The following is a 16,562-nucleotide window of genomic DNA, read 5'->3' as shown; positions in this document are numbered from 1 at the left end:
GTCAACTGTGCCCCGATCTACCACTCAAGAGATCTGATGGACTCAAAAAGTGGGGTTACGATTGCATATTAGTTTGAAAATCGACTGGATCCACCATATTTTTACACGATTGACTTCCGGTCTGCCCGATTCTAGCTACCGGTAGTAGTATTGACACAGGAGGGTCGCGTCTCGCGTCAAATAATAGACTCTTCCGTTCTTTTCCTGCGCGTCGTGTTGAGCTGCTTCTGGGACGCGTCTAACATGCGGCCGCACTGCGACTGGTATGCATTAGCTGATTGACTTTAACGCCCGCGTTTCACTGCGTTCTCGCGACGGCCACGTTGTCGCGCCATTGACGTTTTTGGGTTATACTGTCGTACCGTGTTGGTCCTCATTATAGTAGAGAAGACAGAGTAAATATAATCAACACAAAGAAACTGTAACCCGATCGACTCACAGCCTCGAAAAGTAAGGGTTACGTACATTACGTCAGAAACTCGTTTGGTACTCCTCCGTTCCGAACCGAGGACCACGTACCGAAATGGTTCAATACAAATACATGTACCGTTCCACCCTTAAAATTTAGTAATTCCTGCGTGACGCTCTAACTTGAGAAAATCCATCAATAAAGCTTTTGAAAAGCGTTTATAAGAAGAAAAAAAAAGGTTTCATTGAAGCATTGCATTTGTGAAATACATGTTAAAATTAGGATTCTTTTCTCTTTAGCACAAGACTTCTTTATCTTCTTTCTTTCGGAAAGATAGTTGACCAATACGCACGGTCTGAAAGGCAAATGGTTGTTGTATTATTTTTTTTAAATACCCGCTACTCTCGCACGATCTTGCAATCCTCGCGTGAACCGATCAAGCCGCTCCACAAACGCTCTGCTCGTAAAACGCGTCCTATGGAAATTGGGGACGAATGTCAGAGGTGAGTTGACGCACCGGCATGGCTGACGCGCCATAGCCACGTGCCTGGTTTGTTACCGGTGTTATGCATTGTTTTTTTTTCATCGACGACCACGATAACGACAATATTTCATCGAAGAACTTTTTTTTTCATGACAATGACGATTTCTCTTGGGAAACTACACATAACGAGGGTAATGCCAGTTTTCACCTGATGAAACGAGAACGAGACGAAAATGTGACCTATTTTCCGTCATAGGTTTACATTATGTGACAATTTCGTATTGTATGTGTAGTTAGCCTGCATCGTAGTAGTGTTTGATTTGATTGTGTCACTCATGTGACGTGCTGCCCCCTCATCCCCAACACATACACACTCACCGGTGTCCACTCCAGGCTTGCTTGTTTTGAAACACATGGATCGATTTTCTTTATCATCTTGGCAAGAGAGAATATGCAATGTTGCTTTGGCATTTAAAAGTCTGTGCTGAGTGATCATCACACACTAAATGAAATTCATAGCGTTGGCGTTAGCATTAGCATTCGGGGTGGCGAGTGTCGTCTTAAACTCTGGGACACCATTTTTTTCCTTTACATCTACTTCGTATCATCCAGGTGGGTTTTATTAATTAAAAATAACGTATCATTTTCCTGCTGAGTGTGTATTGGCGTCACAGAGTTTGCGTTTTCCTTGTAGGCCCTACAATTATATGCTCGTCTGTCAATGGTCATTTGAAAATGTTGGAAACCTTTATTCATTTATTTATTCTTGGACAACTTTTGAATTTTATGAATGAAAACATTTTGAGTAATAGTCGCTTAAAACTAGATTAGACGAACACATTTTAAAATTACAATGACTGAGACTAACAAGTATTTTCGTCCAAGAGACTAAGACAAAAATTAAAAGGGCCGCTAAAAACAACAATAGTGTTCTGGCACATTTGAGGATGATGTAATAAGGCTGTTGACAAAATGAATCTTTTTATTAGCATTTTACATGTCTATTGTCATCATCGCCATATGAAGAACTGTTCCTGTAATGTACATTTTGGGCAGCAGATAGGGCCCGATTCGCACCTTATAATCTGAGAAAAAGAAAAAAAAAATGTAAATGGTGTGGGTTTTACGGCTTATCAATTGTAATAAAAAGATACCTCCACCTACCAATCCGAGGAAAACTATTTTCCATATTCAATTTAAGGGGAACAGCAATCCAATCAGAGCAAAATTTACCAAAAGTACATAGTGAATATTAATGACAACCAGAATAGGATTCTCAGCATTTCCAATCTAAATTATCTCGCAAACCCAATAGAAGAGCATCAAATATTAAAAAATAAATCAATAAATAAAAATATGCTATGCAACCTTTGAACTCACAAATGTTCCCCTCAGAGTCCTTTTTTCATTCTTGTCTAAACTCTAAACACACAATGTCCCTTCCATGTCCTCAAAATGTTATCATTCACTGTCTTCGTCTCTAACCCTTTTCCACTCTCAATATTCGGTGGCTTTTTCATGCTTTTTAGAACTAAATCCCCCTTTCCCTTACACTTCCTCTCACTAATGTGTTCCTTAGCCCCAAATACTCATTCTAGCTCTTTCTTCTCTATAACTATTTTCTGCTTCATCTTCTCTCTGTTTTCTTTTCTTTAACTTCCCTTCGCTTTATTCCTAATCCTACTTGACCTTCCATTTGGCCTCCTTTTACTTTCAAGACACTTCAAATCCCTCCTCTTGCTCATACTCACCATGGTCCTTGAACCTCCTTAGTGCTCACATTTTTCAACGAAAAAAAAAAGCATCAGGATTTTCTCATGCATTCCAATATGTAATCAAGTTGGTGTATTCCAGCGGGATGTAATTACGAAAAGTTACTTCCGTATTTTCTGGACTATACGTCACTCCCGAGTCGGTCTAGTTATTAGTTATTATTAATAGACTTATTTAAAAAATACATATATACATCACACTGGACTATAAATCACACTTTTGGGTGGAAATCTATGTAATTTGCCATTATTACTATAGTATTACTTCCAAGGTCAGCCAGTGTTAAATAACGTTTCAGGCTAAGTCAATTTTGATATTTTAACATTATACAAGTCGCAAGCCCAGCCAAATTATTAAAAACAGTGTGACCAATAGTCCGGAAAATGTGGTAACTTCTTAACTCATTCACTACCATTGACAGCGACAGATGTCCAATCCATTTGTCCTTCCAGTTCAAATGTATTGGACATCTACCACCATCAATGGCACTGAAAAATGAACATTGATTAGTAGACAAATACATTTCTAGTGCTACAGAAATATTTGAATTGTATTTTTATGGTTCTTGACAATAATTTGCTATTGATCTGTCTTGTTCACGTGCAATAATAACACCATCTTTCAAACTCACTCCACCCTCTTCTCTTCAGAGTGATTGCATTCTAATTGGTCAAGGGCCAGAGGTTGTTGTCGTTGTTATGGTAACCTGAGAGCACTCGGGATGGGCTGGTGGTGATGATGGTAGTGGAGGGGTGGCGGGCATCCACTCAAGACTGTAGGGAGCATTAAACCAAGCTTTGTCAGTCACTTCAGAAAATTGATGGTGTTTGACAGCTCCACCTGACTGCGTAAGTGCACATTAAAAAAAAAAAAAAAAAAAAAAAAAAAAAAAAAAGAGTCCGTGTGCATTTGTAAGAGACCCCCAAAAATGCACAATCCAGTTCGAATCTGTCTCAAGAGCAACATATATTGCTTGTGTTGAATTTTTCTCTCACACTCAACTCCCCTCTTGCATCCCTTTTTCCTCCTGGAGTCTCAAATCAAGGCCAATTGTGGGTGTTTATATTTCTATTATTGTAATTCTGTGTTTAATAGGTTTACCAAATGTGCCTGCATTAAACTCTGTGCCCTTTGCAGTAATAAATTTTGGAATAGTTACAAGTAAACAATGTGACGTATTACTGCAGTGTGGTTTAAATGAATGCCCTTGGAAAGCACAGTTGCACGGGAAACAAAGAAATTGAACAGTACACAGATCAGAAGGAATTATAGACCGTTCAGTTTTGTTCTAACCCCCTCCGTGACGGTGCTTTTGGTCTGGCACAGGACTGCTGCTCTGCTGTTTTCTGTCATCATTATTATTATTTTTAGTCATTTGGTGTGTTTTGTCCCCAGTGAGAACGACTGAACTTCATTTAGGAATAATGAGAGTCCCTTTAAATGGTAGCAGATTATGTTGACTCACATTCAACACAAGTTTGAATGTAATTGGTTGATTACATGCAAACAGAGGTGGGTAGAGTAGCCAAAACATTTACTCAAGTACGTTTGGCGTTACTTCAAAATAATATTACTCAAGTAAAAGTAGTCATCCAAAAAATGTTCTCAAGTTTTAGTAAAAAAGTATCCAGTGAAAAGAATACTCAAGTAATGAGTAACATTTTGAGTAACTGCTTATTTTTGTTTATTTTTTTAAACAATGGTATTTTTTTTCTCTCAGCAAAAACTTATCTAAATGAACTGTTGTTATAATGATACTGTACAATAACCCATTACATAACCACATTAAGCCAAAGGAAAAAAAAAAAAAAAATCATTAAATTAAAGAGAGAAAAAAAAAACAGTAATGAAGAATTATTCGTCCAAAGAGCATGAGTGACCTGCCCTCGAGTGGAGAAAATAGTTCCTAGTTTGAGTAGTGAATACTATAGTTCCTTCATAGTAACTATTATGACATTAAAAGGATCATATCTCCGCTTTTCCGTGGTCAATCGATGCCAAATAAAAACTGGGAGACAGTTTTAAATCTGCGATTTCGATTCATGTTGAGGGCAGCGCTCTATGTCAAATACAGTACTTCATTTGTCACGGTGCTTTAAAGACGCATGATTGAACAGGCTTTCATGATCATAGAACGGCAATCTGTAATGGAGTCATGTGATTATTGTTGCGACGTTTCATTGGTCAAATTAGTAGCGCTACTCTTGGCAGTGGCATCGCTAGCAAAAAAATCTAATAAATCTAATATGTAGAATAAAGAGGAAAAATGTAACGACTCTTGTGTAGATTGAATGAATCTGACCTTCTAGCCAGATCGCCGGAATCGCGCAAGCCGAACAGCCTGGCGCAGCTCCAACGACCCAAGAGAAATGAGAACGCTTAGTTAAACATTTAGTCTTTTAAAGGGTGTGTTTGGGATTACTGTCTGTTTGTGCATTGGACAGGAGGATTCGGGAGTTACTGTTGTCAGGGCAACGAGAGCTGTGGATTTTGCTACCTCAGCGTCAAAGCGGCTCTTGGAGTCTTATCAGATGGATATCGGGCATTCTGCGGTGTTCCTTGTATTGGGACAGAGTGTCCCGTCATTCGTTCTGGAATGTCCGGGAGAACTGATTGCGAGAGTTGGTGCATCAATCTTGCTCAGTCAATTGTATGACGCACGTGCTGGGCTTCCGTGATAAGAAGGCGTTGTTTATCTCTGATGCCCTGTATTCTGCTTGTTTTTCTTAAACTATGGTACAAGTGATATTTATTTTATATTAGGTGTGTTAGAGTAATACAAACAGTTAGACGGTGCCTAAGAGAAAAGCCCTTCAAGCCCATAGTGGCAGAGTAAGAAGAGCGTTTTTCAAATCTACTCAAGTAAAAAGTATGGCTCAGTAAAACTACTCTTAGAAGTACATTTTTCTCAAAAAGTTACTCAAGTAAATGTCACAGAGTACATGAAACGCATTACTACCCACCTATGCATGCAAAGTCACATCACATTTGTTAAAGGGTGTGCAAACTTGAGCAACCACATACAGTGGACTCTCGTGATACGAGCACAATCCCTTTCCATGACCAGGCATGTAACGTGAAAATGCCCTTATCATGAATGGATTTTCATTAATTTAATCTTCTTCTATTCTGGAATAACGCAAATTTAAAAAATATAAAAAGTTAGGACGCAAAATACCTACGGATAAGATGGCAAACATGTTTTTCTGACAGCTTAGGGTCTACTTGAACCAAATAAGTCTCCAAACACAATAAAAGCAAAACTTTAAAAATTGATTTTCAAAAGGCAAAAAAGGCACGTTAACGTATAATTTCTGGAATACATATACCGTATTGGCCCGAATATAAGACGACCCTGATTATAAGACGACCCCTTCTTTTTCAAGACTCAAGTTTGAAAAAAGACTTTTTGAACACAAAATTAATTTTTATACAGAAAATAATTACAGTACATCTGAAACAAATTATTATAACAATATAGTTGAGAGAAAAAGCATGTTATTTTGCCTCATTCAAATCTTAATATCTGAACATTTAAATATGTAAACTAAAGTGCAATCACATTCGTAAATGAATGGCTTCTGGTTTTTGAAATGTAAATAAACCAATCTATTGTGATAAAACAACAAATTTGCAATAACTGCATCAACCATAACAGTGAAGTCTAACTGTAACTGTAGTCTTGAAACAAAACTGAATAAGGAAAAACATTGCAATAAAATAATGCAAACTGGTCAAGCTGGAGAGTTGCTGAGATCTGTCATGACAGAACATTGCTTCAATGATATCTGGCACCATCTAGCGTCGTGAATGGGTATAACGTCTAGACCGCGAATATAGGACGACCCCCACTTTTTCAGTCTTATTTCAATGCAAAAAAAAAAAACACCATCTTATATTCGGGCCAATACAGAATTTTTCAATGGTATTTAAAGGTTAGTGGCAAAGTTTTTCAATGGTTTATGCTAGTCTCTTTTGACATCCGACAAAACTAGCATTTGAATAGAAATGTGGAGAATTTTCATTTCTACTGTAGGGGCGAATTCTGCCGCTGCTACCAAGTCTTATTCTAAGCTCTTAGAATCCCCACAGGTGCTGAAAAGCAGGTGTCTGACTAGAGTGTGTTGGTGTGGAATGACATTTCCATGACTTGAAAAACGAGGCTTGTCATCGTTGAAAGCAATTTCAGTGCACAGAGAGGGAAAGTTATTCAGATGAGATTGTACAACCAGTGGCAGTGCTAAATCTGCGCATCCTGGGACCAAACGCCATCCTTCAAGATGACATAGCTCGCCCCCACAAAAGGGTGTTCATCTGAGACTCCATTCAGCATAACGACAAACAAAGAGCAACCTGTCATGAGTTCTCGAGTCAACTTAACACCAACAGCAGTCAGGTGATCCGTTTTAGAAAGTGTCTGGCTATTCACAGTTTTCCAAACACTCCTACGGCTCCTGACTACATGATCATAGTAATTTGAACAGTCAGTCAATTGCAGTGGTGGAATGTAACGAAGTAAAAGTACTTTGTTCCTGTACTTATGTGACATTCTGCTGCTGGTTAGATTTTTTTCTATTGCAGAGCCGGCGGTGTTGGCGTTCCCATCATCACACCTGCAGCTAATTCCAGCAGATCAACATCAGTATATAACGCCGGCGATCCAAGTCAACGTTGCCGCAATATTTGCTTGCTGATTGCCATTCGACACTTGTACTTTTGAGGCTCGTTGGATTTGCTAGTTTGTTCATCAGCTGTTTTTTCGTTTGGTGATTCCCTCTACCTTGTGCAGGTATTGAGTGTGATTATTTTTGTTATCTTATTGGCTCGCAGCCCACCACCTAGTTTAGCGTTATTTGATCCCCGTCGACCTCTTGTCACGGACCTCTTTTGTTATTCTCCCCTCTCTTTTTGTTTTGGTTCCCCTGTTGTTATCTGCTCTTGGGTCCAATCTTGTATCCCGCGTTTGCGGACCGTAACAACTTAAGTACGTTTCTCTGTGTATTTGTACTTCACTTGAGTACAAATATGAAGTGGTACTTTTTATTTTTACTTCACTAGATTTTACAGCACGTATCTGTACTTTTTACTCCCTTACTTTGCTAATTGTCACCTGCGTTACGTGTTACTTTTGCTTGTTTTTGCTTTTTCACATTCTGAAATGATAGTTTTGTTTTCATGCCTCCGGTGCAATCGATAAGCCCCGTGCAACTATACCGTAACTAGAGCTGAAACGAATACTCGAGCAACTCGAGTAACTCGAGTTTAAAAACTGATCCGAGTAATTTTATTCACCTCGAGTAATCGTTTATTTTGACAGCTCTAAGCATCACGTTTTGCTCGGACTACTTTAAATGCGGGACAACGCGCTGATGTCACGTGCGTAGAGGAAGAAGCAAAAAATAAATAAAAAACTTACATCAGCCGACAGCTGCAACAAACAACGCCAACGTTGCTAAATATTAGCCCGCACGATGCTAGTTGATAGGTAGGTAGCGTCTGATGAGTCTCATACAGATCACATGTATGTTGAACTAGATGCTAGGTGACAGACTCGGCCGCGTCTGGGCAGCGTTAGTAAACAGCCGCCATCTTAAAGCAGTAGAGCGCTAAGCGCTAATACATAAGATTAACGTTTAGCTCACGTAACGTTAGCCCTGCGGAGGGCTGGGTTTCTATTAATTATGACCACTGTCGATGCGTGGCTAACGTGTCTTACATACAGGCTTTAACATAACATAGCGTTGTGGAGTGATGAGGGTGTAAAATAAAAACTCAAAAATGCTAACTATCAATTTTAGCTCAGTAGTCATTGCTGGATAAAACACCAAGTAGCACTGGTCCCTAATGTGCTCCAATACAGCCTGTATCATACATTTATTTTGAACACTGCAAAAACTCAAAATCCTATCAGGACTTACAGTTTAGACTAACTTAAAACTTAACTAGAACTTAAAAATGGCTTGACCCAAATAGAAATTCAATTGAAACACGTGGTAAAAAAATCCTAACTTTTAAGTGATGTGTGTTATCAAGCGTAACGGCATTTTTAGGTATATATAAATATATGTATATATATATATTTTTTTTTTTATAAATAAGATCTAATGGGTTTTTGAGTGAAAGCAGTGAATTAGTCTTTTTTTTAATTCTAGTTACATCTGAGATGCAATTGTTGGCTGTTTTCAACAATATAGATCGAAAATAAAGACATTGATTGACTGAAAATGGTTCAAGATTAGATGAAATGTCTTGTTTTCTCATGTATATTTATATTGCTCTTCACCTAAAAATATATTTGTTTTATCCGATTACTCGATTAATCGATAGAATTTTCCGTCCATTACTCGATTACTAAAATACTCGATAGCTGCAGCCCTAACCGTAACTGAGCACTAGAGGCAGCAACATGAGTACAAGCAAGATTAGACAGGTGAATAAGATATTGACCAATAAAAAAACAACAGTATGAGCAGCGTGCCTCCAGATGGGTGCTGCACATACTTGTCTAGTGGATGGGCTTGTGCACCTGATAATTGCTTGAAATACGCCATTAAGCAAAATTTTGGAGTTTTTTTTGTTTTTATTGTTTTTTTTTTTTAGTTTGTTAAGTTTCTGTTTAGAGTGCAGTTAATTTTATTGCTTGTCCGTACCGTTCTGCACAATTTTGAATAAAACTGAGCTGTCAATGAAATTTCTGGCTCTTCTTTGAATATTAGCACAGATCTCATAAAGATATATATATATCACATTTTTGCATCGGGAGAAAATACTTTTACTTTTTAGTAGGGTTGTTCCGATCATGTTTTTTGCTCCCGATCCTATCGATCGTTTTAGTTTGAGTATCTGCCGATCCCGATATTTCCCGATCCGGTTGCTTTTTTTTGCTCCCGATTCAATTCCAATCATTCCCGATAATTTTTCCCGATCATATACATTTTGGCAATGCATTAAGAAAAAAAATGAATAAAACTCGGATGAATATATACATTCAACATACAGTACATAAGTACTGTATTTGTTTATTATGACAATAAATCCTCAAGATGGCATTTACATTATTAACATTCTTTCTGTGAGAGGGATCCACGGATAGAAAGACTTGTAATTCTTAAAGGATAAATGTGACTTTGTATATTGGGACTAAATATTGCCATCTAGTGTATTTGTTGAGCTTTCAGTAAATGATACTGTAGCCATTTAACTTCTGCCCAAATGCATGATGGGAAGTGCAACCATGACTGTGCGTAGTGGTACCAATTGGTATATCTTCTCTGAGTTGGGAAATAAAATAGGGTGTTAAGAAAAAGATCAACCACTACCTATCTTCGCCACATTGCTTCCCACAATATTTCTAATTGTTGAGAGAGGGATTGTGAGGTGTTAGCCAATTAAAAAAAGGCTTCAAAGGCTGCCAAAATTCTCTCTACTCATTTTACGTTGCCTTTTAGCGCTATGTATACGTACAACAGTGCCATTATAGATTGAACCCGACAATGCGTGAGTGGGTAGTGTAGCGCATGCGTTAATTGCGTTAAATATTATAATGTTATTACCGCCGTTAACGCGCTAAATTTGATAGCCCTACTTTAAGCCAAATCTAAAGACTCTGGATGAGTGTAAGACATTTTGTCTGTAATGTTAAATACAATTAGAAAACGATTTAATTTAAAAAAAAAAAAAATGTGTATATATATATATATATATATATATATATACATATATATATATATATATATATATATATATATATATATATATATATACATATATACTGTATATATAATAAAAAAGGCATGTCCGATATTTTTTGCCGATTCCGATACTTTGAAAATGACTTGATCGGACCTGATCGATGCCGATCGATCGGGACATCTTTACTTTTTAGTTGTAAAGTAAATTTTAAAGCAAGTACTTGTGTACTTTTACTTGAGTACATTTTTTTCTTACAGACTTCTACTTAAGTATTTTTGCCACTGTATCTGTACTTCAGTAAAAAAAAAAGTGAGTACTTTATCCACCACCGGTCAACCGCAGCCCTTACCTGTCATTGGATGAAGCAGATACCGGAGCGGAGGTCGTCCCAGCTCCTTTGGGTTTATTGACCTTTGCATACAGCCTATCAAACTGGTCTTCAGGTACAGCTCCCGGGTCATAACTCCGATTGGCTTGCCCAGAAAAGGTTACTGCGGCCTGGGGAGACGGTGTCCTGATATGGCTATGCTGGACTGTATTATGCGGGGAAGACTGAAGCAGTGGCGGAGGTGGTGAAATCATATCACGGTCCTTAAAGGATTGTATTCGGGCATAGTGAGGATCCGTTTCATCGTCCTCCACATTTTCGTATATGGATCTGCCAAATTGATCTTTTTGGTCTTTGGAGAGGTGATTGTGCAGTTCTGGATGTCCTGCCTCAAGTCTGTACAAAACGCAGACAAAAAAATTGCAGTTGAAACTTTTAAGTGTATAAAGAACAGAACTTATGTAATAAATATTCCCGACCTCTCACGATCTTCTTTCATCCTTTCAAATTCCAGGTCAACAAGAGTGTCTGATTTCTGGCGCTGCAAAACAGTCTTGGCCTCCTTCTTGTCCTCTTTTTTCTTTCCAAATCTGAGCACATCACAGTCACGGAAACCAATGATAGGAGAAGAGAAATGGGCAGAGAATTATCAAGGTGAACTTGGTAGAAAATGTTTAACTTTATACCTGCCATTGATGGTGACAGACAGCACTGGGCTTGGCAATCTGGCCCAAAAATAATTCACTTTTTTTTTTTTTTTTTAAATCTCAGATTATCTGAATTCTAATCAAATTTTTTTGGTATCTTGTTTTGATCCATAATATATTGCCAAAGTATCGAATTGGGACTTTGTATTGACAGGTCCTCAAAATTAGGAGACTCTGAATTAGATGCAAAAATATGTGATCGAAAATCCCAAGTGTTTAGGGTTGCAATTTATCCTCAACTGAATTGTAATAAACTGCTTCAAAGCCAACCATCAAATTTGACTCTTTTTGAGTAACCGTTATCTGTATATTTGCTGCTCAGCCATGTTTAGTCAATTCAATATGTCACAGCTGATCACAGAGATCGACCAAAATTTAATCAATCTATAATTTCAATCAGGGATGTAGCAAAAGCAAAATTCTTGGCCGAATCCGAAAACCGAATATTGGAAACACTTGGCCGAAAAGCCGAAAAATACATATGCATATAATTCTTTTAACAAATATACTAGTATATATAGTGGGGCGAATAAGTATTTAGTCAACCACGAATTGTGCAAGTTCTCCCACTTGAAAATATTAGAGAGGCCTGTAATTGTCAACATGGGTAAACCTCAACCATGAGAGACAATGTGGAAAAAAACCCAGAAAATCACATTGTTTGATTTTCAAATAATTTATTTGCAAATCATGGTGGAAAATAAGTATTTGGTCAATACCAAAAGTTCATCTCAATACTTTGTTATGTACCCTTTGTTGGCAATAACAGAGACCAAACGTTTTCTGTAACTCTTCACACACTGTTGCTGGTATTTTGGCCCATTCCTCCATGCAGATCTCCTCTAGAGCAGTGATGTTTTGGGGCTGTTGTTGGGCAACACAGACTTTCAAATGGATCTGGAGACTGGCTAGGCCACTCCAGGACCTTGAAATGCTTCTTACGAAGCCACTCCTTTGTGGCCCTGGCTGTGTGTTTGGGATCATTGTCATTCTGAAAGACCCAGCCATGTCTCATCTTCAATGCCCTTGCTGATGGAAGGAGATTTTCACTCAAAATCTCCCGATACATGGCCCCATTCATTCTTTCCTTTACACAGATCAGTCGTCCTGGTCCCTTTGCAGAAAAACAGCCCCAGAGCATGATGTTTCCACCCCCATGCTTCACAGTGGGTATGGTGTTCTTCGGATTCAATTCAGTATTCTTTCTCCTCCAAACACGAGAACCTGTGTTTCTACCAAAATGTTCTATTTTAGTTTCATCTGACCATAACACATTCTCCCAGTCCTCTTCTGGATCATCCAAATGCTCTCTAGCGAACCGTAGGTGGGCCTGGATGTGTACTTTCCTCAGCAGGGCGACATGTCTGGCACTGCATGATTTGAGTACCTGGCGCCGCATTGTGTAACTGATAGTAGCCTTTGTTACTGTAGTCCCAGCTCTCTGTAGGCCATTCACTAGGTCCCCCCTGTATGGTTCTGGGATTTTTGCTCACCGTTCTTGTTATCATTTTGACGCCACGGGGTGAGATCTTGCATGGAGCCCCAGATCGAGGGAGATTATCAGTGGTCTTGTATGTCTTCCATTTTCTAATAATTGCTCCCACAGTTGATTTGTTTACACCAAGCGATTTACCTATTGCAGATTCAGTCTTCCCAGCCTGGTGCAGGTCTACCATTTTGTCTCTGGTGTCCTTCGACAGCTCTTTGGTCTTGGTCATAGTGGAGTTTGGAGTGTGACTGACTGAAGTTGTGGACAGGAGTCTTTTATACAAATAATGAGTTAAAACAGGTGCCATTAATACAGGTAACGAGTGGAGCCTCTTTAGAAGAAGTTAGACTTCTTTGACAGCCAGAAATCTTGCTTGTTTGTAGGTGACCAAATACTTATTTTCCACTCTAATTTGGAAATAAATTCTTTAAAAATCAAACAATGTGATTTTTTTACCCTCCATATTCTGTCTCTCATGGTTGACGTTTACCCATGTTGACAATTAGAGGCCTCTCTAATCTTTTCAAGCCGGAGAACTTGCACAATTGGTGGTTGACTAAATACTTATTTGCCCCACTGTATTTTACTTCATTATTTTCGGATTACTGCCCATTTGTTCTACAACCCCAGGGGCTTGAGAAATTTAGTTTGAAAGGTGCAGATTCTGAAACCCCATGCGAGGGTGTGGTGGCAGTTCTAGGATTTTTTTTAAACAGGGGCCAAGAAGGGGCCCCATGCAACCCTCAGGGGCCAAGTGTCACTGCCATCAATATGCAGATTATCCTGCATGAGGCAGTAAAAACATCTGGTAAGAACTATTACTGGTAAAAAAATAGTCAAGTTTGTAATACTTTGAATTTAATCATAATGTGTGCAAGTAAGGATGCAATACATGGAAGAATAAATGTAATCACTTTTTTTAAAAGCCATTTAAAACACAAAAGTAGCATTAATATTTAACATGCACTAGAAACAATATCTCTTTCTCTCTCACTTTAGAAAAGGAGGATTGGCCGATTGCCATGCTTTGTAATAAAATGGTAACCGGGGCACTTCAGGGGCCAGTCTATTTAGTGAGGGGGCCAGTGCACTAATGACCCCACCTTAAAACCGCCACTGGGAGGGTGCGTTTCCGGCAGCATTGAGCGCTGGCGTCGTCAAAGCATTCTGTTCGGTGGACGTAAACACACATCACAGAAAAATTTGGGACACTCGAGAAAAGGATCTCACTCCTCCAATTGCTAAACTAAATGAGATCTCGATATATGTTTGTGTGGAACTGTAGTTCACAAAAAAAGTGATTCCTTTTTCGCTGAATATAGTAAAGCTCTTTACAAGGCTATTACAATATCATTTACTATCTAAAATAAGACTTTTTTTGTGCAACAAGGGGAATCGATCGAGAGTCAGGCCAGTGGCCCGAGTTCTAGCGGCGACCAAGCCGAGCGACGTTGCTCCCAGCCGGATTAAATGGCGACTGGCAAAGGAGGTGTGAATGTTGCTGAAAAAAAGTGACAAAAAGAGGAAGGAGTCATGCTGTATACGTAATGTACTAAACCACAGCAAATGCACATGTATGAATTTAAATACTACTTTATTGTAAACTGTTCGCATGATTTAACTCCAAACTACTTACGAACAGGCTCAAATGCACTGGATGTGACACGGGACATCAATGGAAAGCAACTTCAGAACGAGCATGTAGCAGCGATGAAGCAAATGTATTCTATTTTTCTCCATTTAATAATTTCTATACAGTGGTACTTCTACATACGAAGTTAATTAGTTCCAGGACCTTGTTTATAAAACGAAATGGTCATATGTCGACCAGGATTTGCCCATAAAAATACATGATAATCCCATTCAGTCGTTTCACAGCCTGAAATTCTACACTAAATCCTGAATAAATGCCACTGGTACTATTGCAAATAGCAATTACACAGAGCAAAACAAATAAATTATGAATAAAAATCATAATAATAATAATAGTAATAATAATAATACCTGTAATAATGTAACGAATGGGGTTCTAATGTGGCAGATGTGTTTTGTGTGGTGTACCTGAACACACCGCATGGCTGACTTGACAGAGTGAGGGAGGGAGGACTTTTTACTTTCCCTTTTTAGCTAGGGCGGACAATAGGCATGTTGTGTTGCACAAGTCCTGAAATAAATCATTAAAAACCTGACGAAGCTGGCGATTTTTGGGGGATGTTACCACAATAATAATTGTCACCTTAACTTATAAAGACTGGCGAACGGAGGTTGGAGGAGGACCGTCGAAATTCTACAGCCGTATTGTCAAGTCAGTCCTCGGACACGCCCACCATGCTCATATTTTTGTATCATATCCATGGTAAGGCTCACCTTTTTTTTTTTGCCACCTGCACTAACATTCTTGGAACCCATGTTGATTTGTCTCACAAGAAAATCCAGTGTGCGCCTGTCTTGCTATGGAAAAACAAAGTAACTGTGGGGCAGTCTTGCGGGAAAACAAAGTAACTGTGGGTTTGTCGTATTTCGAGCATGTCGTCAGATAGAGAAACAAATGGCGAGTCAAATTTTATGTCAGATGTCAAAAAGATAATATGTGAAAGCTATCGTATGTCGAGGTACCGCTGTATTTCTTTGACACCTCAAAATACTTCCAAACCACTGGCACGACAGGAGTACTGAGATTCCTCACACTTTTCGGTGGTAAACTTTCGGCCTTTTAACCGAAAACCGAAAATGCAATTTTACCCATTTTTGGCGCCGGTCACATATCTGATCTCAGTGTTCAAATCGCCCAGCCCAACTTTACCATATTAAGAACACTAAAACTAAGGAAACACAACTAAAACATTCCTGCTATTCTAATGGCTTTAATGTTATTTTATAAATCAACTCATTGGCTGCTATTCCATTTTGACTTTAGGGTGCGGCTAAAACAAGACCTAAGTGTTACTTGCTCCAAACTGAACTGCAGCCTCTTGCGAGTACTTTTGTTTTTCTTCAAAAGGAAGGTATATTCACCCAGTGTGACTTCAGAGACACACTGTCTGCGTTAACACCACTAAGTCCACCACTCACAAGGAATATGACAGAACCGCATCCGCAAAGACTGACTGGCAGCCAGTTGGATGAACGCAAAAGCTCCTGCTGTGTCATTAGTGGGAACAGAAGGATGACTTGTGAATATTCATGACCTCACACTACATTCTTTACCACCACTTATTTGCATGTGAGGACAATTTAATCACAATTATGTACACAGGTTATTAGAGTGCCATCTGTGTAAGAGATGGTTTGTGCTTGTGGGGAAAAAGTCATTAGCTGGGTCTGACTTGTGACCACAAAAAAAAAAAAAAAAAACATTTTCTGCGAGCTCTATCGACTTACTTTAATGGTTGATTTGTTCATAAGCAATAAAGTGCCGGTATGTTTATTTTACATGTTTTTCAATTTCGCAGCAATAACAAATGTATTTAAAAGGATTAGTCCGATTCCATCACAGTGTTCCAACACAACTCCCTCCAAGGTGTTTCTATAATTGAACCACATTATAGTGTGTTAAAATTGTAATAATTCCAAGTGTCTTGGGAAATGTACTGTATACGCCATCAGAGCTACACAGACCGCCTGATCCCAAATTTGACTTTTATTTTATTTTTAATTACTCTGCAATATGCAGGAACATT

At 38.6% G+C, this 16,562-nt stretch overlaps 1 protein-coding gene across 6 annotated transcripts in view; it reads right to left on the bottom strand.

Moving 5' to 3' along the window:
• LOC130926807 (partitioning defective 3 homolog B-like) overlaps nucleotides 1–16,562 on the bottom strand; it is a 221,383-nt gene that overhangs the window by 90,730 nt on the left and 114,091 nt on the right. For 5 of the 6 annotated variants that reach the window (XM_057852050.1, XM_057852051.1, XM_057852052.1 and 2 more), the window contains exons 21-22: nucleotides 11,166–11,276; nucleotides 10,708–11,082 (exon numbers count right to left, since the gene is read on the bottom strand). In XM_057852050.1, the coding sequence (XP_057708033.1) occupies nucleotides 10,708–11,082; nucleotides 11,166–11,276 (486 nt within the window). Of the gene's footprint in view, nucleotides 1–1,841; nucleotides 3,440–10,707; nucleotides 11,083–11,165; nucleotides 11,277–16,562 lie in introns of those variants that run through there. The other variant, XM_057852055.1, reaches the window with a different exon arrangement.

This window comes from Corythoichthys intestinalis, chromosome 12, assembly GCF_030265065.1.
Source record: "Corythoichthys intestinalis isolate RoL2023-P3 chromosome 12, ASM3026506v1, whole genome shotgun sequence".
In the NCBI taxonomy this organism is placed as follows: Eukaryota; Metazoa; Chordata; class Actinopteri; order Syngnathiformes; family Syngnathidae; genus Corythoichthys; species Corythoichthys intestinalis.
The sequence above is the reverse complement of the archived record's forward strand: the minus strand, read 5'-3'. Positions and strand labels throughout refer to the sequence as shown.